Genomic DNA, 24,425 nt, shown 5'->3' on the forward strand with positions numbered 1-24,425 from the left:
ACAGAGCTGACAGGGCTGGGCAATCGCACAAACACTTTAGAAGGGAAAGTGGACACTATATTACTGAAACAAGCTGAGCTAGAGGAGGAACAACAGATTATGCTTTCAGACCTTAGCTCACTCCGCTCAGCCCAAGAAGACACGGAAAACAGAGAGAGACGACAAAACCTAAGAATCAAAGGGGTTTCAATGTCAGTCAAACCTGATCAAATCGTCTCACACCTTACTGAATTCTTCAAATCTGTAGCCCCAGATGTCCCTGACGAGCTATGGAGACTAGACAGGGCTCACAGATCCTTGGGGGAACGCTCACCCTCTGCACAGAGACCAAAAGATATTATCACCAGACTCCACTACTATGAAGCCAAAGAGGCTGTTTTACAAGCCCTGCGAAAATCCCCATCAGTCACCTTCAAAGGAGATGAGCTGCATGTTTACAATGATTTATCATTAATAACATTGGCAAAGAGAAGAGCTCTCAAACCCGTTACACAGCTACTCAGAGACTCCCACATCCCATATAAGTGGGGATTCCCCTTCCGCCTTATCGTGATCAGGAACGGAATGACTTTTTCCCTCTCAGACATCGATAATGCTCCTCTGTTTCTCAGACAAATGGGCCTTAAGATGCCCCCTCCTCTACCTGACCAGTGGCGGATCTAGAGGGGTGCAGGCATGGCTAGTGCCATGGGCGCCAGCACACCATGGGCGCCATGCCTGCCCCCATGCTGCCTGCCACCTCTGCATCCTTGCCGCTCTTCTACTATGCCTCCGGTCCCCCGCGCCCCCTCCCCCGTTCCTTCCCACCTCCGCATCTTGCGCTTCCCTCCCATGCTGCCTCCGGTCTTCCGCGCCCCCGCCCGCCGGCTCTCTGTCCCTGCTGTCAGACTTTACTTTAGCGGCAAGAGGCGAGACAGAGAGGGCACACTCCATACACCGTCGCGTCACATGCGGAAGTGACGTCATCAACCACTTCCTGCATTTGAAGCGCACCGGACGGGAAGTGTGCGCCCTCTCTGTCTCGCCTCTTGCTGCTAAACTAAAGTTAGACAGCAGGGACAGAGAGCCGGCGGGCGGGGGCGCGGAAGACCGGCCACCGGAGGCATCTAGCATGGGAGGAACGCACAAGATGCGGAGGTGGCGAACATCTAACTCTAAGCCAGGTCCAGGAACAGAGAGCCGGGAATGTCAGTGGTAGAGGTGAGCACTTCACCCCTCCTCCTTATAATCTAACCCCTGCTGCATTCTGCTGTATGTCACCACAGGGCCTCTTTACTGCATTCTGCTATATGTCACCACAGGGCCTCTTTACTGCATTCTGCTATATGTCACTACAGGGCCTCTTTACTGCATTCTGCTATATGTCACCACAGGGCCTCTTTACTGCATTCTGCTATATGTCACTACAGGGCCTCTTTACTGCATTCTGCTATATGTCACCACAGGGCCTCTTTACTGCATTCTGCTATATGTCACCACAGGGCCTCTTTACTGCATTCTGCTATATGTCACCACAGGGCCTCTTTACTGCATTCTACTGTATGTCACTACAGGGCCTCTTTACTGCATTCTGCTATATGTCACCACAGGGCCTCTTTACTGCATTCTGCTATATGTCACTACAGGGCCTCTTTACTGCATTCTGCTATATGTCACCACAGGGCCTCTTTACTGCATTCTGCTATATGTCACTACAGGGCCTCTTTACTGCATTCTACTATATGTCACCACAGGGCCTCTTTACTGCATTCTGCTATATGTCACTACAGGGCCTCTTTACTGCATTCTACTATATGTCACCACAGGGCCTCTTTACTGCATTCTGCTATATGTCACTACAGGGCCTCCTTACTGCATTCTACTATATGTCACCACAGGGCCTCTTTACTGCATTCTGCTATATGTCACTACAGGGCCTCTTTACTGCATTCTACTGTATGTCACTACAGGGCCTCTTTACTGCATTCTGCTATACGTCACTACAGGGCCTCTTTACTGCATTCTGCTATATGTCACTACAGGGCCTCTTTACTGCATTCTGCTATATGTCACTACAGGTCCTCTTTACTGCATTCTACTATAGGTCACTACAGGGCCTCTTTACTGCATTCTGCTATATGTCACTACAGGGTCTCTTTACTGCATTCTGCTATATTTCACTACAGGGCCTCTTTACTGCATTCTGCTATATGTCACCACAGGGCCTCTTTACTGCATTCTACTATATGTCACTATAGGACCTCTTTACTGCATTCTGCTATATGTCACTACAGGGCCTCTTTACTGCATTCTGCTATATGTCACTACAGGGCCTCTTTACTGCATTCTGCTATATGTCACTACAGGACCTCTTTACTGCATTCTGCTATATGTCACCACAGGGCCTCTTTACTGCATTCTGCTATATGTCACTACAGGGCCTCTTTACTGCATTCTGCTATACGTCACTACAGGGCCTCTTTACTGCATTCTGCTATATGTCACTACAGGTCCTCTTTACTGCATTCTACTATAGGTCACTACAGGGCCTCTTTACTGCATTCTGCTATATGTCACTACAGGGTCTCTTTACTGCATTCTGCTATATTTCACTACAGGGCCTCTTTACTGCATTCGGCTATATGTCACTACAGGGCCTCTTTACTGCATTCTGCTATATGTCACTACAGGGCCTCTTTACTGCATTCTGCTATATGTCACCACAGGGCCTCTTTACTGCATTCTGCTATATGTCACTACAGGGCCTCTTTACTGCATTCTGCTATACGTCACTACAGGGCCTCTTTACTGCATTCTGCTATATGTCACTACAGGTCCTCTTTACTGCATTCTACTATAGGTCACTACAGGGCCTCTTTACTGCATTCTGCTATATGTCACTACAGGGTCTCTTTACTGCATTCTGCTATATTTCACTACAGGGCCTCTTTACTGCATTCGGCTATATGTCACTACAGGGCCTCTTTACTGCATTCTGCTATATGTCACCACAGGGCCTCTTTACTGCATTCTACTGTATGTCACTACAGGGCCTCTTTACTGCATTCTGCTATATGTCACCACAGGGCCTCTTTACTGCATTCTGCTATATGTCACTACAGGGCCTCTTTACTGCATTCTGCTATATGTCACCACAGGGCCTCTTTACTGCATTCTGCTATATGTCACTACAGGGCCTCTTTACTGCATTCTACTATATGTCACCACAGGGCCTCTTTACTGCATTCTGCTATATGTCACTACAGGGCCTCTTTACTGCATTCTACTATATGTCACCACAGGGCCTCTTTACTGCATTCTGCTATATGTCACTACAGGGCCTCCTTACTGCATTCTACTATATGTCACCACAGGGCCTCTTTACTGCATTCTGCTATATGTCACTACAGGGCCTCTTTACTGCATTCTACTGTATGTCACTACAGGGCCTCTTTACTGCATTCTGCTATACGTCACTACAGGGCCTCTTTACTGCATTCTGCTATATGTCACTACAGGGCCTCTTTACTGCATTCTGCTATATGTCACTACAGGTCCTCTTTACTGCATTCTACTATAGGTCACTACAGGGCCTCTTTACTGCATTCTGCTATATGTCACTACAGGGTCTCTTTACTGCATTCTGCTATATTTCACTACAGGGCCTCTTTACTGCATTCTGCTATATGTCACTACAGGGCCTCTTTACTGCATTCTACTATATGTCACTATAGGACCTCTTTACTGCATTCTGCTATATGTCACTACAGGGCCTCTTTACTGCATTCTGCTATATGTCACTACAGGGCCTCTTTACTGCATTCTGCTATATGTCACTACAGGGCCTCTTTACTGCATTCTGCTATATGTCACTACAGGACCTCTTTACTGCATTCTGCTATATGTCACCACAGGGCCTCTTTACTGCATTCTGCTATATGTCACTACAGGGCCTCTTTACTGCATTCTGCTATACGTCACTACAGGGCCTCTTTACTGCATTCTGCTATATGTCACTACAGGTCCTCTTTACTGCATTCTACTATAGGTCACTACAGGGCCTCTTTACTGCATTCTGCTATATGTCACTACAGGGTCTCTTTACTGCATTCTGCTATATTTCACTACAGGGCCTCTTTACTGCATTCGGCTATATGTCACTACAGGGCCTCTTTACTGCATTCTGCTATATGTCACTACAGGGCCTCTTTACTGCATTCTGCTATATGTCACCACAGGGCCTCTTTACTGCATTCTGCTATATGTCACTACAGGGCCTCTTTACTGCATTCTGCTATACGTCACTACAGGGCCTCTTTACTGCATTCTGCTATATGTCACTACAGGTCCTCTTTACTGCATTCTACTATAGGTCACTACAGGGCCTCTTTACTGCATTCTGCTATATGTCACTACAGGGTCTCTTTACTGCATTCTGCTATATTTCACTACAGGGCCTCTTTACTGCATTCGGCTATATGTCACTACAGGGCCTCTTTACTGCATTCGGCTATATGTCACTACAGGGCCTCTTTACTGCATTCGGCTATATGTCACTACAGGGCCTCTTTACTGCATTCTGCTATATGTCACTACAGGGCCTCTTTACTGCATTCTGCTATATGTCACTGCAGGGCCTCTTTACTGCATTCTGCTATATGTCACTACAGGGCCTCTTTACTGCATTCTGCTATATGTCACTACAGAGCCTCTTTACTGCATTCTGCTATATGTCACTACAGGGCCTATTTACTGCATTCTTCTATATGTCACTACAGGGCCTCTTTACTGCATTCTGCTATATGTCACTACAAGGCCTCTTTAATGCATTCTGCTATATGTCTCTATACGGACCTCTTTACTGCATTCTGCTATATGTCACTACAGGACCTCTTTACTGCATTCTGCTATGTCACTACATGACCTCTTTACTGCATTCTTCTATGTCACTACAGGACCTCTTTACTGCATTCTTCTATGTCACTACAGGGCCTTTTTACTGCATTCTTCTATGTCACTACAGGGCCTCTTTACTGCATTCTGCTATATGTCACTACAGAGCCCTTTTTACTGCATTCTGCTATATGTCACTACAGGGCCTCTTTACTGCATTCTTCTATGTCACTACAGGGCCTCTTTACTGCATTCTTCTATGTCACTACAGGGCCTCTTTCCTGCATTCTTCTATGTCACTACAGGGCCTCTTTACTGCATTCTGCTATATGTCACTACAGGGCCCTTTTTACTGCTTTCTACTCTGTCACTACAGGGCCTCTTTACTGCATTCTGCTGTATGTCACTACAGGACCTCTTTACTGCATTCTACTATATGTCACTACAGGGCCTCTTGTTTTCCTTGTAATTTGCTTGTGTGATTCCATCCACACTTTTGGTGGTATAATAACAATGTATAATATTACAGAATCACGTTTTATTATTCACAGTTCACTATTCTGCTCAATATAGGCAGGTTTCCTTTACATCACAGGAGGCTGATTTCTGGGACTCTTGTATGAAGCAATGCTTGGCATTAGTGGAGTGACGATGTTAGAGTAGCAGGATTTCCAGAATTAGATGCTGTTAGACTCTGTTGTCTCATCTAATTTACCATCACAGGGATATCATTTAGTTGTGATTTTTCATCGGAATCATTTGTCATCTGCAACGCATTTGCTAATTCTGTTACAGGGGTGCAGGTATACCTTGTGTGGGGAGGGGGGAGGGGGGGGGGATTGGGCTGGCTGTGCAAGAGGAGCTTACAAACTAACTTCTGCCGCACTTGGCTACCTAATTATTTGATCTTGATGCCCCTGACTGTAATGCTTATTGTCAGGCACCTGGTTACTGAATTATTGCATCTGGAGGTGTGTAACTACTTAATAAAAACTACTACTAATCTGGAGGCATGTGACTACTTGGTTGGGGGGGGCGCAATCTCAGTGTTTGCCATGGGCGCTATATTGCCTAGATACGCCTCTGTACCTGACTCAAACCTCCGCTCACCTACCACATCCTCCCCGCCGAGGAAAGTCCGCCATATATCTGAGGGGCCTAAAGCTCCAGTTAGAAGTCTCACATTCCCACAGGGACTGGAGGATATGGAAGCTCTCTCCACCTGAAAATTTCCAGAACCTCTAACTGCGGCATGAGCCTTAACATACCCGTTAACACTACCTATTTACCTGCATTACTTATTGTTGTTATCCATTTGGCTGTTCTTAGCTAAAACAAGTCTAAAATGATCTTACTTTACTACAATGTCACATATCCTTCTAGAGGATGTGAAATGATAGTATATTGTACTGTATTCTCAAACCGGATGCATGTTTTTTCCTATGTTTGAGGATCCCGGGTAATCCTTTCTCACCATGCTGGTGTCGGGCTCCTGGGCGTCCATCCTGGTGCTCCAGCATTCGCCTCCGGAGACTCATCCCTAGGTTGTCCTGGCCCCCTGAGTGTCTGGACTCCCCTGGGATGACCTCACTTCGACAACTACTTTTAGTTGTCATCATATGTGGCCTCATTTTTCACAGAGGCTTTTGTCTTTCAGAATTTATTGTATGGTTGTTATCATATTGGTTTAAGTTTTACCTTGCTATGTCTTTGGCTTTGTATCCTCCCCACTCCTTCCCTCCTCCCTTCCCTAGGGCGCAGTGTTCGGTACCTCTCCTACCACGTAGCTATCTCACCTCCATGGACTATGGTTAAACTTCTGACACTAAACGTAAAGGGTCTAAATCTACCCCAGAAGAGAGTCTCACTCCTCCGAGATCTCAAGAGAATGGACATAGACATAGCTATGCTTCAAGAGACTCGTCTATGCGCACATGACTCAGTGCAACTAGGAGATAGACTCTACTCAGGGACATATTTGGCCTCGGGACCAAATACTCGAGCGGGGGTTGCAATTTTAATTAAAAACACTCTCCCCCTACAGATAAACAAAACCATACAGGACCCCAAAGGACGCTATTTAATCCTAACAGGTACATTAGCCGGTAAACCTATCACTTTAGCCAATATCTATGCCCCCAACTCCCAACAGGTATCCTTTCTCTCCTCCTTCCTAATAAAACTTCACAAAATTTCCTCAGGTACTCTCCTCCTAGGAGGCGACTTTAACTTAGCATTCTCATCTATCATGGATCGTAGCTCTCCTGCGTCGCCATCCTCAGCTTCCACACATGATCGAAATTCTCGTAAGTTCAGAATTTTAATGAGAAAATATAGGCTCCTAGATATCTGGAGAATCAACAACCCTACTTCAACAGAATACACTTTCTATTCGCCTCCACACGCTTCCCACTCAAGACTGGACTATTTTTTCTCTAACGCTGCACTAATCCCTTTAATTAAGGATTCAGATATCCACCCGGTAGCCTGGTCTGACCACCATAGCGTCACTTTGGAGATAGATTGGCTTCATAGACCACACAAACCCCTATATTGGAGACTGAATGAGACGCTACTTCAGGATAAAAACCTCGTCTCTGAATTCACTAAAGAATTACAGTCATTTTTCCAGACAAATACTGATTCGGTCTCATCCTATGGCATCCTTTGGGAATCACACAAGGCCTTCATTAGAGGCCTTTTCATAGCAGAGGGGTCCAGAAGGAAAAAACTGTCCTCCCAAAAACTACTATCCCTCCACACAGCCTTATCTAAAGCCCAAAACTTATACAAACTAGACCCAACTCAACATCATTTCACTCAGCTCCAACAACTGAAACAAAACATACGCTCCCTACAATCCACCCAGATTGAAAAAAGCCTCAGCTGGACCAAACAGCTTTTCTATGAAAGAGGAAACAAACCGCACACAATCCTAGCTAGAAAACTGAACCCTAAAAGCTCCCAACAATTCATATATGCCATGAAAGACCCAGATGGACATACACACTACAACCCCCAAAAGATTGCTCAAATCTTCACAAAATACTATGAACAGCTCTACAATCTACCCGATCATGATAAAGACCCTTCCTTCCTATCAGCAGTGGACACATTTTTGACACCCTTAAACCTGCCCCAACTCACAGATCCCCAGCGTGCTATACTCAACTCCCCCATAACCACGACAGAACTAGCTGAGGTCCTAAAATCACTTTCTTCGTCAAAATCTCCTGGGCCAGATGGATTGCCCTACACCTATTATAAGAAGTTCCAACATATCTTACTCCCCCATCTAGCGACCCTGGCCTCTAAGATAATGGAGGGGCATACCCCCCCTCATACCATGCTAGCTTCCCTTCTCTCAGTAATCCCTAAAGAAGGAAAAGACCCCCTACTACCTCAAAGCTATAGGCCAATCTCCCTCTTAAACTCAGATCTGAAAATAATAACCAAAACCCTTGCCAACCGCCTAAATCCCATTCTTACATCTCTAATAAATAACGACCAAGTAGGCTTTATATTGGGACGCCAAGCAGGAGATAACACCAGGAAAGCGATAGACCTCATTTCACTTATGAATAGAGGGGGTAAACCTTCTCTTCTCCTAAGTCTAGACGCCGAAAAGGCCTTTGATCGACTATCCTGGTCCTTTCTCTTCAAAGTCCTTCAACACCAAGGCTTCTCTGGTCCCTTTGTGACCCTTCTTAAATTTCTGTACTCTTCCCCTACCTCCACAGTTAAGCTTCCCTCGGCCCCCCCACTTCCCTTTAGCATCAACAATGGCACTAGACAGGGCTGCCCACTGTCCCCCCTGCTTTTTGCCATTAGTATTGAGCCCCTGGCTAGCGCAATAAGACTTAATAAAGATATTTTAGGTATAAAACACAGAGGTCACGAGCACAAAGTTTCACTTTTTGCTGATGACATTCTGCTCACCCTCAATAGCCCCTTAACCTCTCTCCCAGCCCTTCACTCAACAATATCCTCTTATGAAACCATTTCAGGATTTAAGCTAAATAAGGATAAGACTGAAGCTCTTCCGATCAAAATTCCCCCGAATATGCTACTTGCCCTAAAATCTCACTTTAACTACAATTGGAGAACCCAAACCTTAAAATACCTAGGGATTAATCTGACCACCTCATACTCCTCCATTTATAAACACAACTTCCCTTCTCTTATTCAGAAAATTCTCCAAGATCTTCACAAATGGACAGCTTATAAAATTTCATGGATCGGGAGAATATACTCACTTAACATGAATATATTGCCTCGCCTATTGTACCTATTTGAGACTCTTCCGGTCCAAGTCCCTTCAGCACAGCTGTCCAGGCTACAATCCGCATTTTTAAAATTTATCTGGAACCACAAACGCCCAAGAGTCTCTAAGACTGTCCTTCTCTCCTCTAGAGAACAAGGAGGGTTGGGTGTACCACACCTAAAACACTACTACCAAGCAGCACATTTAAGACAGCTGACGGAATGGTCGGACCTAAGAGTTTTCTCTAAATGGGCTATAATTGAGGCCATGGAGGTTTCTCCCCTATCTTTAGCCTCTTTTGTTTGGACCACAAACCCCCCTAAACTACCATTTATGAACTTACTCCCCACTATACCTTTTACTCTCAACATCTGGAAAACCACAGCACGAAAAGCAGGCCTAATGTCAAGCCCATCCCCACTATACCCCATATTAGGGAACCCCCTATTTCCCCCCAGCACTATCCCCACTTTTATAGCCAAATGGTATCGCCTAGGTTACTTTAACTTAAAAAACTGGACAGACTTCGTCACTGGCAAACTTATCACACCATCTTCACTAAGAGAAAAAATTCCCCTTTCCCCTTCAGGAATCATGGAAGCGAACCAAATATCCCATTTCCTCAACTGCCATACCAAGGGGGCATCCTCATTATCCTCCCTCACCGCCTTCGAAAGAATCTGCCTCCATAAGGGACACCTAAAAGGCTTAATTTCCCAGATATACTCTCTTCTACAATCGAACTCAGGCACTCTAGAGGCCTCCCACCTCTATATGAAGAAATGGGAAAAAGCTCTCTCAACCAATATAAGCAGATCCGATTGGGAAGATATCTGGGAAAATGCCAAACACTCATCTATCTGCACACAAATCAAAGAAAATATATACAAACTCTTATTCAGATGGTACCTGACCCCTGAAGTTCTTGCAAATATCTATCCCAATACACCTGATACCTGTTGGAGAGGTTGCCCTCACAAAGGCACTATCGAACATATTTTTTGGTCCTGTCCAGAAATCACCCCTCTTTGGGAAGAGGTCCGCCACCTGATATTATCGGTCACAGACATATTTATCCCACTGGACCCAGTCACCTTACTTCTAGGCAAACCTATCCCCGGAGTCACCAAGTTCCCTATGCGCCTAATCACCCATATTTTAACTGCGACAAGGCTCTCAATAGCATCAGCCTGGAAGAATATAGCTCCCCCTACCATTGCAGACATTAAAATTAAAATCAACTGGATGAAGACAATGGAACAAATGACAGCCACATTGAGGGATACTGAAACCCAATACCACAAAATTTGGGGACCCTGGCTCCTTTATTCACCAGACTACATGCCTCCTTGAACGGGCAGGGCACTATACACAGAATCCTAGACCCTTTGCGTCTTTACGGTCTCTCCACTTAGATTTCTACCCACTAGGCTGAGGCTATCGATCACTGTGCCCTAACAAATCTCCCCCCCTCCCTGCCCTACTCCTCTCCTTCCCCTCTCCCCCGCCACACCTACAACCCACCCCCCTATGCGATAGTTCTTTTCCCTTTAGTTCCACCCTAGGGTATATACTAAAGATTGGATAACAGGACTCTAATTTCGCATTGTCTTCGCTCTCAACACAGATGTGGGACATTTTCTATGTGATGCACTTGCATACCCGTCTCAAAGGACAACAGCAAAGACTTTTTATCTGGTCTTTCTTCCTTATCTTTCTCTCCCTTTCTCATGCAAAGCTTGAGATTCACACGGAGGATAGACTGTTTTTTTCTGTCTAGCTAGATACATGTCAGTGTCTGGAAATCCCAGACAGAAGAAGTTGTTATCCAATGCACCTCTATATGACTTTGCAATATCCCATACTGTTATCATCTGTATAGCATATTCTATTCGTTTGTATACCTTTCAATAAAAACAGAGTTACAAAAAAAAAAAACTGACTCAGAGATGGGGGAAAGGAGAAGGGGGTGGAAAAAAAAACAAGCTGGAGGTTGGTGAGACGAGGGTAAGGATCTAGGAATTGGTGCATTGGTGCAAGATTAATATTTCTACAAAACGTTTTAAACCATATTTCATTTACAATTATGCTTGGGTTAATGTATATAAATATTGTGCCTGCATTTCAACTTGAAGTAATACCTTTCTGTGAGGTCCAAAGAAGTCATTTACTATCTACTAGGGTATACAGCAAAATGACCTTTGAAATTGGGCCAATGTTAAAATGCTTTGTTTCCTTCTAACTTACCTGAATAGGATATGTTGGTTTCCCATAAAGAGCACGTCCTCCAAAAACAGCGAGAGAGATGGTCACAGCCAGAATGAGGAGATTGATGACCAAAGATAAAGAATGCACAGCAATTCCACCATTCTGTAATGAGACAAATCAATTCAATGAGGAACAAATAACTTATGCTAATGTAAATCTGGATGTACTTCATAACTTTATATTACAAAAGAGATGCGGATTCTGGAACTCAGAAACAGGATTCTTTTATTCAAGTACGGTACAAAATGAGGTTACAAAAGGTAAAAAGTAGTCTGTGTCAACAGCTGTTTCGTGTGATCCCACGCTTCGTCAGGACACTCAGACCCCTGACCCCTTCATAACTTTGTTTTTCCTTTCAATTTAGGCTTTTTAGTCAAAACTAAATAATAATAATAATTATAATAAAAAATGTTAAAATCTCCAGTATACATAAATGTCTACACATACAGTAAGTCAAAGGGCTAACTTACAATGTACATTAAGTATAAATACCCCCATAATGTTTAACAGCCAATCCCCACTTCCTCAAAATCTCAACAATGGCAATCTTTGCAGTCTAGTATTGTTATATTGACAAAAAGTAATCATATTAGGTTTAAATATAGTGGGTATAATGAACCACCACTTCACAGGGCTGTATATTTCTTGTAAATACCACTGCAAATGAGTTCTTAAGAGTAAATGTCCCAACAGACTTCATTATATAGATCTGGGGTGTCAAACCCAAATACAAAGTGGTATGAAATTGAGTTCTGAGACCAAGTCACGGGCCGACCTCAATGTCTAGTGGCCGCCTCTCTCCCTTATAAAGGTCCCTGGTGTCTAATAGCTCCCATCCATCCCCTATACAGTTTCCTGGAGTTTAGTGATCCTCCCTCATTTATACAATTCCCTGATGTTTAGTGGTCCTCCCTCCCCTATACAGTTCTTGATGTTTAGTGGCACCCTCCTTCCGCTATAAAGTTCCCTGGTGCCCATTGGTCCCCTTCCCTCTTTATACAGTTCCCTAATACCTAGTGCTGCCCCCCTTCTCATATGGTGATCTAAGGCTTACCCTCCAATATAGATTCTCTGGTGGTCTAAAGTGGGCCAAACATAATGCAAAGTGGGAAAACTACCTAAGGGCCAGATTTGGTCCACGGGCCAGAGTTTGACATGCATGATATAGATGCATTTCAAAATGGCATACTCATTTCCAGAAAGTTTCTTTTTGAGACAGATGGACAGTTGTAGCTCCTATCATCAGACCATTGGTTTACATTTTTCTGCTCATTCCTTTTGGTTTTCCTTGTGTCTCATTTCCCTCTTTTACTGGGCTTGTAGATGCCCTTCTTTTTGGCTGTGTGGATGGATTAAATCAATAGTGGTAATATTTTGGACACAGAGCTTGGCAGTGAGGGGAGTAAAGGAGGAGCATTCTCCACTACCCATAATATATTTACATTTCAGGAGGTCATAAACTTGAAGACAAGAGGACAGCTATGGGCTCAAGTTTTGCTACTAGTAAGGCAAATCTAACAATGGGTTTATTTAAAGCAGCATATACAAATTACAAGTCATGTTATATAAATTATATATCAATGACCTTCTTTTCATTTTGAAAGGCAACAATTGATCTATAGAATCCTTTTGAAAATATGTAAACATAAACACATTTGGTCTTATTTTTACATGTAATTGCAATCGTTTGGAAATTCTCTTGTACCACAAAAACTGAGAAATAAACATAGAATTGTTTTAAATAAGTGGATGCAAATCCATACATAAACTTCAATAGTTGTTATTACAGACCATGGAGGTCTAATAGTGTATTTCATAAGGCCAGTTTTGAAGGATCAAGAGGAACTGTACTGATGTCAAAGTATATGGCTCTTGAAAAAAAAATCTTGGAAAATGTAGTCATAGGGAGGGAATTTCCTAAAGGGTTCATTAAACAAGCTAAAAAAAAAAGCAAGAAAACTGAACCAAACATCACTATTTCCCAAACAGAATAAAGAATCAAACATGGAGAATTATTTAAAACAGAACCAAGTTTTCTACTGAATACAAGAGTAAGAACATTTTTAAAAAAATGGACCCTTTTCCAAGAACCTCCATTGGTGTACAACCTAGATGTATATTCAAGAGAGCTAAAATTATTAAAGTATACTAGCTCCATTTAGGCCCAAAGCACTCTTGGTACCATCCCTAGAGTACATAAAAACCTAATGAACAAGCAAGGTCTTTCCAATTCAATTACCTAAGAAGCCTCCGTTGTGACTTTATCCATTATGGAAAACAAAATTAGATTGATTAACATAGACATGAGTTTCAATTTATACCAAATAATAAAATGCAACACTCAATATGTGATGCACTTAATCATGTCTGCATGTGGTATGCAATGTTTAGGTAGATTTACACAACAATTGAGAGCAAGGACCACACAGAAGAAATATAGAAAAGACTACCCATGCCACAGTGTTTCTCATCACTTTCCAAAACAAAGTAACTGCCAACAGAACATTTGCAATCCAGGGAGATTTACTTGATCTATATACTTAAAGGACAACTGAAGTAATAGGGATATGGAGGCTGCCATATTAATTTCCTTTTAAGCAATACCAGTTGCCTGGTTATTCTGCCGATCATCTGCCTCTAATACTTTTAGCCATAGACCCTGAACAAGCATTCAGCAGATCAGGTGTTTCTGACATTATTGTCAGATCTGGCAAGATTAGCTGCATGCTTGTTTCTGGTGTTCTTCAGACACTACTGCAGGCAAATATATCAGCAGGGCTGTCAGTCAACTAGTATTCTTTAACCACTTCAGCCCTCAGTCATTTTTTACCTTACACATCCGAGCAATTTTCACCTCCCATTCATTCGCCAATAAGCCTATAACTTTATTACTAATTATCACAATGAATTGATCTATATCTTGTTTTTTTCTGCCACTAATTAGGCTTTCTTTGGGTGGTACATTTTGCTAAGAATTATTTTTTTCTAAATACATTTTAACAGGAATATTAAGAAAAAAAATGGAAAAAATTCATTATTTCTCAGTTTTCGTCCATTATAGCTTTAAAATAATACATGCTACCATAATTAAAACCTATGTATTTTATTTGCCCATTTGTTCCGGTTATTACACCATTTAAATTATGTCCCTATCATCACAATGTATGGCGCCAATATTTTATTTGGAAATAAAGGTGCATTTTTTCAGTTTTGCATCCATCATTATTTACGAACTTATAATTTAAAAAATATTACTAATACATCCTCTTCACATGCATATAAAAAAAGTTCAGACCCTTAGGTAACCATGTTTTTTTTTTATTGTAATTTTTTTTTCAATAAAATTTTTATTTGGGTAATTTTTGGTGTGGGAGGTAAACAGTTAATTTTAAATGTAATAATACAAGTATATGTTTATTCAATAAAAAATGTATTTGGATGTAGTTTTAGTATTTGTCTCCAGTAAAAAAAACTTTTTTTTTTTAGTCCTGGAAGTGAAAGCTCTCGCTTCCAGGAAGTGTAGGGAGGATGGGAATTTTTTTCATAATTCATGATTCATAAAGGTAAATGCATGGAGAGCCATGTTTGCAGATCACTAACTTAGATCAATGAATGGGAACTATGCACACAATCGAGCAGCCCAGCAGCAGCCAAATGGACAGGACAGTGATGTCCTTTGGCTAAAATGGTTACAAGTAAATAAATATAGCAGCCTCCATAGCCCTCTTACTACAATTGTCCTTTAATACTCTCCAACCCAAGGAGCTTAACCTGTAATAAACTCTAATACCTGCCATAAATTCCTTCATATTATCTGCTCCACCACTATACATTTGACATGGGGCCAGGGGCATAACTAGAAACCACAGGGCCCCCTGCGAAACTTTGAATGGGGCCCCCTCTCCAACCCCCCCAGATCCCCCCCTCCTCGATCAGGCAGGCTGGCAGCAGGGCCGGCGCTACCATTAAGGCAAAGGAGGCAGCTGCCCCAGGGCCCCAGAGCTTGTAGGGGCCCCCAGTGGCTACAAGAGGAAAAAAAAAATTTCAAATCGGCCTTATAGTTTTTGAGAAAATCGATTTTAAAGTTTCAAAGGAAAAAAAAACACATTTAAAAACCTGCCGACTTTAATGGTTAATAGCAAATCCACCTTAAATGCTAGAAACCCTAAATGTGCAGGATATGTTAAGGAGATCATTAGGAATAAGAGGAAAAAATAATTTTTCAAAAAGACCTTATAGTTTTTGAGAAAATTGATTTTAAAGTTTAGAAGGAAAAAAAATATACTTTTAAATGCGGTAAATGCCACTTTTAGTAGCAAACCTAACGGTAGTGTAATTTTACATGCATCAAAAGAAAGAGCAATACATTTCCTGACGGGGTTTCCAGGGGGTCTATACGCAGCCACAGCGCTTTGGCCAGGGATCGCTATACAGCCGCAATATGGCTGTATGAAGATCCCTGGCATTTTTTCCTATTTTCCCAATTTTTTTTAATGTTTAGAGTGTGGGAATTTTTTTTTTTTTTAATTATGTGGGGTCCCCCCTCCTGAAACTTTTTAACCCCTTGCCCCCCATGCAGGGATAGCCAGAATGTGGAGCTCTGACCGATTGGGGCTTCACACCCTGACTATACCAGCTGCAAAAAAGGTCCCCTAATGCCGATTTTTGTTCCGGGGTATATGTTGGGGGGGGGGGGGGCAGGTTTATTTTGCCCTGGGGCCCCATTGTTGCTTAAACCAGCCCTGGCTGGCAGCCCTCCCCCACACCCTCCCCTGCAAAACAGAAATCACAGAAATCTTGCAGGCACCCCCGCAAAGCAGAAATTAGGCAGGCAACCCCTTCCCCCACACAAAACATATCATGCAATAACCAAGTAAATCATGTAGTAAATCAGGCAGGCACCAGACCCAGCGCCCCCTCCCCCCCCTCCAAAAAATAAATAAATAAAAAAAAATAAAGATAAATTAAAAAGTAAAATAAATCAGAAATCAGGAACTCCTCAAACAAAATAAAAAATAAAATGAAATACAGGGAATGTGTGTGTGTATATACGTGTATGTGTATATATATATATATATATATATATATATATATATATATATATATATATATATATATATATATATATATATACTTACTGCACTGAGACTCAGGGTTCCCCATGGCTGTCTCTGCAGCCCCAGCCTCACCAGTCCTGCCCCCCCCCCCCCCGACACAGGCAGGCTGTGTGATGTGACAAGCCTGAGCACACACAAACTCAGCCGCAAGAAGGCTGTGTCTCACTAGGGGCAGCGAGCTGGTAGGAGCATAGTCGTCGTCTTCTTCTTCTTCATCACGGCCTGAACTGCACCAGAGCGTGGAGTTGCGGGAGGAAGGGATTACGTCCCTCAATCCTGCGTGCTTGAGGAGGCGAAGAGGGGGGGGGGGGGGGGCTGATAAGGAAGCATCCAGGAGATAGAAAAAAGCATGCTGCTCAGGTCCTAATGCCTGCCACCACATGCTAAAGCACACAGTCTGCTCGCAATGGCGACGGGCTTCAGAGCTGGGCCCCTTCTCAGGCTCTTCCACCTCTGCCCCCCCCTGCGCCTGCACCCCTTGCAAGCTCTATAGTTACACCTGTGCATGGGACTCTTTCAAATGTATGCATTAGATCTCATTGCCTACCATTAAAGAGGAAATCCAGTGAAAATAAAGTCATAAAAAAAATGCTTAAAGGGAAGGTTCACGCAGGAGCTGTAAAAAATAGAAATCAAAATCCACTTACCTGGGGCTTCCTCCAGCCCGTGGCAGGCAGGAGGTGCCCTCGCCGCCGCTCCGCAGGCTCCCGGTGGTCTCCGGTGGTGATCCCGACCTGGCCAGGCCGGCTGCCAGGTCGGGCTGCTCCTGCGCTCCAAGTTGTGTGTCACTTGTGCGCGCTGACGTCATCCGACGTCCTCCGGGCTGTACTGCGCAGGCGCAGAAGGTAAGTGGATTTTGATTTCTATTTTTTACAGCTCCTGCGTGAACCTTCCCTTTAAGTTTTACAATACTTATGTATAAACAATTTAGTCAGGGCTTTCCCATTATAAAATCTTTCCTCTCCCTGATTTACATTCTGATATTTATCACATAGTGAAATTTTTACTGCTGACAGGTGATGTCACTGGAAGGAGATGCTGCTTGCTTTTTTGGCACTTGGAAACAGCTGTTATTTCCCACAATGCGACAAGGCTCGAACAGTGTGATGTCAATACCCTGGTGCTGACATCACACCGTGGGAGGGGTTTCTCCACAAAATCAGCCATACAGAGCCCCCTGATGATCCATTTGAGAAAAGGAAAATATTTCTCATGGGAAAGGGGGATCAGGTACTGATTGGAATGAAGTTTAATCCTTGGTTACGGTTTCTCTTTAACTTCCTTTATATGGATACACCATTTTACGTGAATGGTAAAGTTAGCAAACAAAACCACCACTATTGGTCTGACACTAACCCACATTGGATAGATCCCTCCAAGACTGTTGGAACAAAAACATTGATGGTATGGTGTGGTATATGGGGTGTATCCATAGATAAGGTGTATCCATATAAATGACCCACCCTGTAGTTGCCATCTCCAAACATACAGTATGTTGTTTGAACTTCTTTGCCATTTTGGTTTATATAGATCTTACAGTTATTAATACTGTGATACATATTGTTGGATTTTTAACCATTAAAACAATACAATATCCTTACACTTGACACTAAACCTTCTTTATAAATTGCCATTGGCATAGCAATAGGGGGTGCAGAGGTAGCAACTGCATCAGGGCCCTTGGGCCAGAGGGTCCCCAAGGGGCCCTCCCTCAAGCACAATATTAGCTCTCTATTGGTCCTGTGCTGGTAAAAATCACTTCTATAGATGCTTTAAATAGTAGTAATCATTAACAGACCATTCCCCATCCCCTTCTTGCACCTCTGACTCTGTGGTTGTCCTTGACATATCAATTGTTATGTATAGAGTGCTTGGGGGGCCCCATGTAAAACTTGCACCAGGGCCATAGCTCCTTAGCTACGTGAGTGTAAACTGCTTTACTTGTATTGCAGTAACTATAGTCATGATAAGAAAATATACCATTATTAATCTCTGCAGTACCATATATCACTATGAATAATCAATATGGAAAATTATGTTGCTCTTCATCATATTTAATGTGATAGATCAGTAAGTAATGTGGTTAGTGACCATATGCAGGCAAAAATACCAATGTTACAGTTTTTCTGTACACTGTTTCAAAACATAGCTGATATCAGTGATACTCGGATTCCTCCAATCACGGATTCAAATAAATCTGGACACGGCAGTCCCAAAATCCGGATAAGCCGTGATTGTGACCCAGATTTGAAACTGACTTACAAATTTTAGCTGTGATTACCATTATAATCCGTGATCCAGATTTACCTTCAATGTTAATAGCAAAGCCCCCATACATGCTACAATACCCAACATTGCATGGCTTATAAAGGTGATCACTGGCTACAAATTAAAACGTTTTTTTTTTTCAAATAGACCTTATAGTTTTTGAGAAAATTGAATTTAAAGCTTCAAATGAAAAAAGTATTTGTGATTAAAAACCGCCAAAACCCACGATTTGAATGGTTAATAGCAAAGCCCCCTTACATGGTAGAAACACCAAATTTGCCAGATATGTTAAGAAGAACAGTGAAAACAAGAGGAAAAAACATTTTTAGAAAGACCTTACAGTTTTTGAGAAATTTGATTGTAAAATTTCACAGGAAAAATGTATATATTTAAATGCATAAATGACAGTTAGTTAATGAAGCAAAACCCGCCGACTTTAGCAGTTAACAGCAAAGCCCCCTTACATGCTAGAAACACAAAATTTGCAGGATATATTAAAAAGAACAGTGGGGAAAAAAGACAAAAGTGTTTTATTAATCTTAATTAACCAGAAATACTTACCTGTACTTTTAAAAAAATGTTCCCACACCAATATGCTCGGAAAGGTCCCACGCCAATATCCTCTATCTTGCGATCTTCTGTTACAGTTGATTAACCACTTGAGGATCACAGTTTTAAACCCCCCTAAAGACCAGGACTTTTTTTGTAAAATAGGTCACTGCAGCTTTAAGGCCAAGCTGCATGGCTGCACAACACAGCACACAAGTGATCCCCCCCCCCACCTTTTCTCCCCATCAACAGAGCTCTCTGTTGGTGGGGTCTGATTTCCCCCAGGTTTGTTTGGGGTTTTTATATAAATATATATAGTATTTTTTTTTAAATAAATATATGTATTTTTTTTCTTACCGTCCCTCCCTCCCCTGGCCAGCGTATCACAGCAGATCGCTCCTGCGTCCCACAGGGGGACAGCTGTGTCACATGGCTGTGCCCAGTACAGCACTGCTGCAGATCATAGAGCTGTACAGGTAAATAGATGACGGTTTCACCGTCTAACAGTCTCCCGAGCGGCGATCGCTCCACCCACCAAGCAGGAGATGCGCACACAGCCTGCGTGCAATCTCCTGCAAAACAGAGCCCCAGGACTTTATGCTGATTGGCAATAGGCGGTCCTTGGACTGCCATCGTGGCCACGCCCATCGGCATGACGAGGTAGGCTAGTAGTTAAAGATCACCGCCGGCCACCACCACACATGTCGCTCCCTGCCCCACTGCTCTCAGCTATATTAAGTATAGCTAAGAGTGTGTCCTATGTGGACACTATAAGGAACCAATGGGAAGCCTTGGAGGGAAATTTAAAGATGCTTTGGCTCTCAGCTATACTTAGTATAGCTGAGAGCATGTCCTATGCACCCATGGGTGCACTGGGTGTCAGCATGGGTGAGGGTGATAGGCGTGGAAGGCAGGGAGGACAGCGGGAGCTGGCGCTATAGCGTCCGCATAGGTGCACTGGGTGCCAGAATCAGTGAGGGTGATAGGCATGGAAAGCAGGGAGGACAGCGGGAGCTGGTGATATAGCGTCCGCATAGGACATGCTCTCAGCGATACTACAGTGGGTTGCAAAAGTATTCGGCCCCCTTGAAGTTTTCCACATTTTGTCATATTACTGCCACAGACTTGAATCAATTTTATTGGAATTCCACGTGAAAAAACCAATACAAAGTGGTGTACACATAAGAAGTGGAACGAAAAGCATACATGATTCCAAACATTTTTTACAAATAAATAACTGCAAAGTGGTGTGTGCATAATTATTCGGCCCCCTTTGATTTGAGTGCAGTCAGTTGCCTATAGACATTGCCTGATGAGTGCTAATGACTAAATAGAGTGCACCTGTGTGTAATCTAATGTCAGTACAAATACAACTGCTCTGTCACAGCCTCAGAGGTTGTCTAAGAGAATATTGGGAGCAACAACACCGTGAAGTCCAAAGAACACACAAGACAGGTCAGGGATCAAGTTATTGAGAAATTTAAAGCAGGCTTAGGCTACAAAAAGATTTCCAAAGCCTTGAAAATCCCACGGAGCACTGTTCAAGCGATCATTCAGAAATGGAAGGAGTATGGCACAACTGTACACCTACCAAGACAAGGCCATCCACCTAAACTCACAGGCCGAACAAGGAGAGCGCTGATCAGAAATGCAGTCAAGAGGCCCATGGTGACTCTGGACGAACTGCAGAGATCTACAGCTCAGGTGGGAGACTCTGTCCATAGGACAACTAGTAGTCATGCACTGTACAAAGTTCGCCTTTATGGAAGAGTGGCAAGAAGAAAGGCATTGTTAACAGAAAGCATAAGAAGTCCCGTTTGCAGTTTGCCACAAGCCATGTGGGGGACACAGCAACCATGTGGAAGAAGCTGCTCTGGTCAGATGAGACCAAAATGGAACTTTTTGGCCAAAATGCAAAACGCTGTGTGGCAGAAAACTAGCACTGAACATCACTCTGAACACACCATCCCCACTGTCAAATATGGTGGTGGCAGCATCATGCTCTGGGGCTGCATTTCTTCAGCAGGGACAGGGAAGCTGGTCAGAGTTGATAGGAAGATGGATGGAGCCAAATACAGGGCAAACTTGGAAGAAAACCTCTTGGAGACTGCAAAAGACTTGAGACTGGGGCGGAGGTTCACCTTCCAGCAGGACAACAACCCTAAGCATAAAGCCAGGGCAACAATGGAATGGTGTAAAACAAAACATATCTATGTGTTAGAATGGCCCAGTCAAAGTCCAGCTCTAAATCCAATCGAGAATCTGTGGAAAGATCATAAAACTGCTGTTCACAAAGGCTGTCCATCTAATCTGACTGAGCTGGAGCTGTTTTGCAAAGAAGAATGGGCAAGGATTTCAGTCTCTAGATGTGGAAAGCTGGTAGAGACATACCCTAAAAGACTGGCAGCTGTAATTGCAGCAAAAGGTGGTTCTACAAAGTATTGACTCAGGGGGCCGAATAATTACGCACACCCCACTTTGCAGTTATTTATTTGTAAAAAATGTTTGGAATGATGTATGATTTTCGATCCACTTCTCACATGTACACCACTTTGTATTGGTCTTTCACGTGGAATTCCAATAAAATTGATGCATATTTGTGGCAGTAATGTGACAAGATGTGGAAAACTTCAAGGGGGCCGAATACTTTTGCAACCCACTGTAAGTATAGCTGAGAGCTAAAGCATCTATAAATTTCCCTCCAAGGCTTCCCATTGGTTCCTTATCTGCCAATGGGGATCAGCGGGGGCGGCGTGTGTGGCGCCAGTGGGCGGTGATCTTCAATCAACTGTAACAGAAGATCACAAGATAGAGGATATTGGTGTAGGACTTTTCCAAGGATATTGGCGTGGGACCTTTTCGAGGATATTGGTGTGGGAACAATTTTTTTAAAGGTACAGGTAAGTATTTCTGGTTAATTAAGATTAATAAAATACTTTTCTCGTGGTTGTGTTTTTATTTCGTTTAACCCGTTGTGAAAATGGGTAAGGGGTACTTTGTACCTCTATATTCATTTCCCCTGGGGGGGGGGGGTGTCAGGCATCTGGGGAAGAGCCCCATGGATTGGACAGGGCTCCGAGGGGGGGATGGGAAGGCTTAGCCATCCCTCCCCCCCGGAGCACCCCCATACCATGTACCATGTGGGTTGATATAGTTCAGGGCGCGAAGCCCCAGTCGGCCGTGGGTTCCGCATTCTGGCTATCCCAGCCTGCATGGGAGACAAGGGGAACATAAAAAAAAAATTAAATAGGAAAAGATTATTTTTTCCCACTGTTCTTTTTAACATATCCTGCAAATTTCGTGTTTCTAGCATGTAATAGCTTTGCTATTAACTGATAAAGTCGGTGGGTTTTGCGTCATTAACTAACTGTCATTTACGCATTTAAGTGTATACATTTTTTCTTTGAAATTTTAAAAGCGGTTTTCTCAAAAACTATAAATCATCTTGTTCCCACTGTTCTTCTTAACATATCTGGCAATTTTGGTATTTCTACCATGTAAAGGGGCTTTGCTATTATTAGCCGCTAAAGACAGCAGGTTTTCAGGTGATAATCACGGATATTTTTCCCGTGATCACGAGCCAAATACTTGGAATAACGGCTGAATTTGTGATTGACTGCCGTGATCGATTCCCAATCACGGATTCGGATCCCGATGTCGCATAGTGAAAAAATGCTCATGAATCACGGCTATGCCGTGATCACGAATCGTATCCGAGCAACTCTGGCTGATATACAGTATGTAACCTTGTCAATATGCCAAAAGGGAAGAGCTTAATACTTTATATAGTCCTACTTGAATACATACAATGATCTGAAACTCTTAGATTACATTTTTGTTCTAAAACATTAAACACAGCAAAAATGTAATCTCATTCAAAGGCATATTTAGACTCTACTAAAGCTAACTCATAACATTGCTGTATTTATGAATTTCATGATATGACATATATGAGCGAGTTATGATGGAAAACAATTAGATTATTTGTTAACTTAATTTTTAATCAAATCTACTGAATATAATACAGAAATAAAGTTCCCAAAGGAAGGATTGGATAAATCAGTATAAAAAAAATTGATTTCCAACTAATTTGATCAGAGTGATCAAATCTGCAGGGAATCAAATGTGAAAACCGATGTGTGTATGGCCACTTTAAGACAGCAGTGCTGGTAGATGTAGCAGTGCCAAGTGACAGTGACATGGTGAGGATGCAGTATGAGAATTTCAGGCCAGGACCTGCCCATATTATACCATGGTATACCACAATGCCCAATTTATTCATTTAAACGCATTGTATGTGTTCTGACAAAGTAGAAGCTGTTCTGTGAAACACATTGAAGTTTATAATTTGCATTATATACACAATGGTGTTGATTCATCAACTGATGCTGTTAAAAGGCAGCAGTGCGACTTAAATACAGCACTCCTGCGCTATGCGAGGTAGTGCTGTGTAGTGTGTGGTGCTAAGTTACTGGCGCTCCTTTTAAAAGTATGCGAGCTCCTACAAGGTACCTCGCACTCCTTCTGGTAGTGCGAGATGTGAAGTATCCTCCGGCAACAAAGGAAATTCTCATTGTGGATCTGTTGATAGCAAAGAATCCCAAGTGTTTTTCTTTTTACAAACTAACAGGAAGCCCATTTTTCTTAATCTCTGGGTGAGCAGGGGATGAGCAGTGACATAGAACATAGACTGTGCATAGACTGCAGCGGACGAGAAAAAAAGTGCTGGAAGTACTGGCAGATGGGTGAGCTCCTTTATAGCCCACTATGAGAGGAGGTTATGAACAAGGACATAAGTAGAATATTAGTGGATATGGGGGGAGGGGGGTTGTGGTATATTTAAGATGAATAAGAGATAAAGGAAAAACGTCCTTTGGGATCCTTGCACAATCACAGCCATTTCTAATTCTCTCTAAAGGGAACCTGAAGTGGGAGGGATTTAGACGCTGACTTTTTTACTTTTTAAACATGCAAATGTCCTATCTGTCCCGCCTATTCTGTGGGTCACTCTTGGTATTGAAGTCTGACTAGATTAGCTGCATAGAGATAAAAACAGGGAACACCAAGAGCCCCAATAGTGTAATTCG

At 42.8% G+C, this 24,425-nt stretch overlaps 1 protein-coding gene across 3 annotated transcripts in view; it reads right to left on the reverse strand.

Moving 5' to 3' along the window:
* The window catches only part of LOC137534262 (membrane-spanning 4-domains subfamily A member 12-like), a 51,203-nt gene that overhangs the window by 4,474 nt on the left and 22,304 nt on the right, over window positions 1-24,425 (reverse strand). For all 3 annotated transcript variants that reach the window (XM_068255671.1, XM_068255669.1, XM_068255670.1), the window contains one exon: window positions 11,384-11,506. In XM_068255671.1, coding sequence (XP_068111772.1) covers window positions 11,384-11,506 — 123 coding nt within the window. The remainder of the gene's footprint in view (window positions 1-11,383; window positions 11,507-24,425) is intronic.

Source organism: Hyperolius riggenbachi, chromosome 10 (genome assembly GCF_040937935.1).
Source record: "Hyperolius riggenbachi isolate aHypRig1 chromosome 10, aHypRig1.pri, whole genome shotgun sequence".
NCBI classification, from domain to species: Eukaryota; Metazoa; Chordata; class Amphibia; order Anura; family Hyperoliidae; genus Hyperolius; species Hyperolius riggenbachi.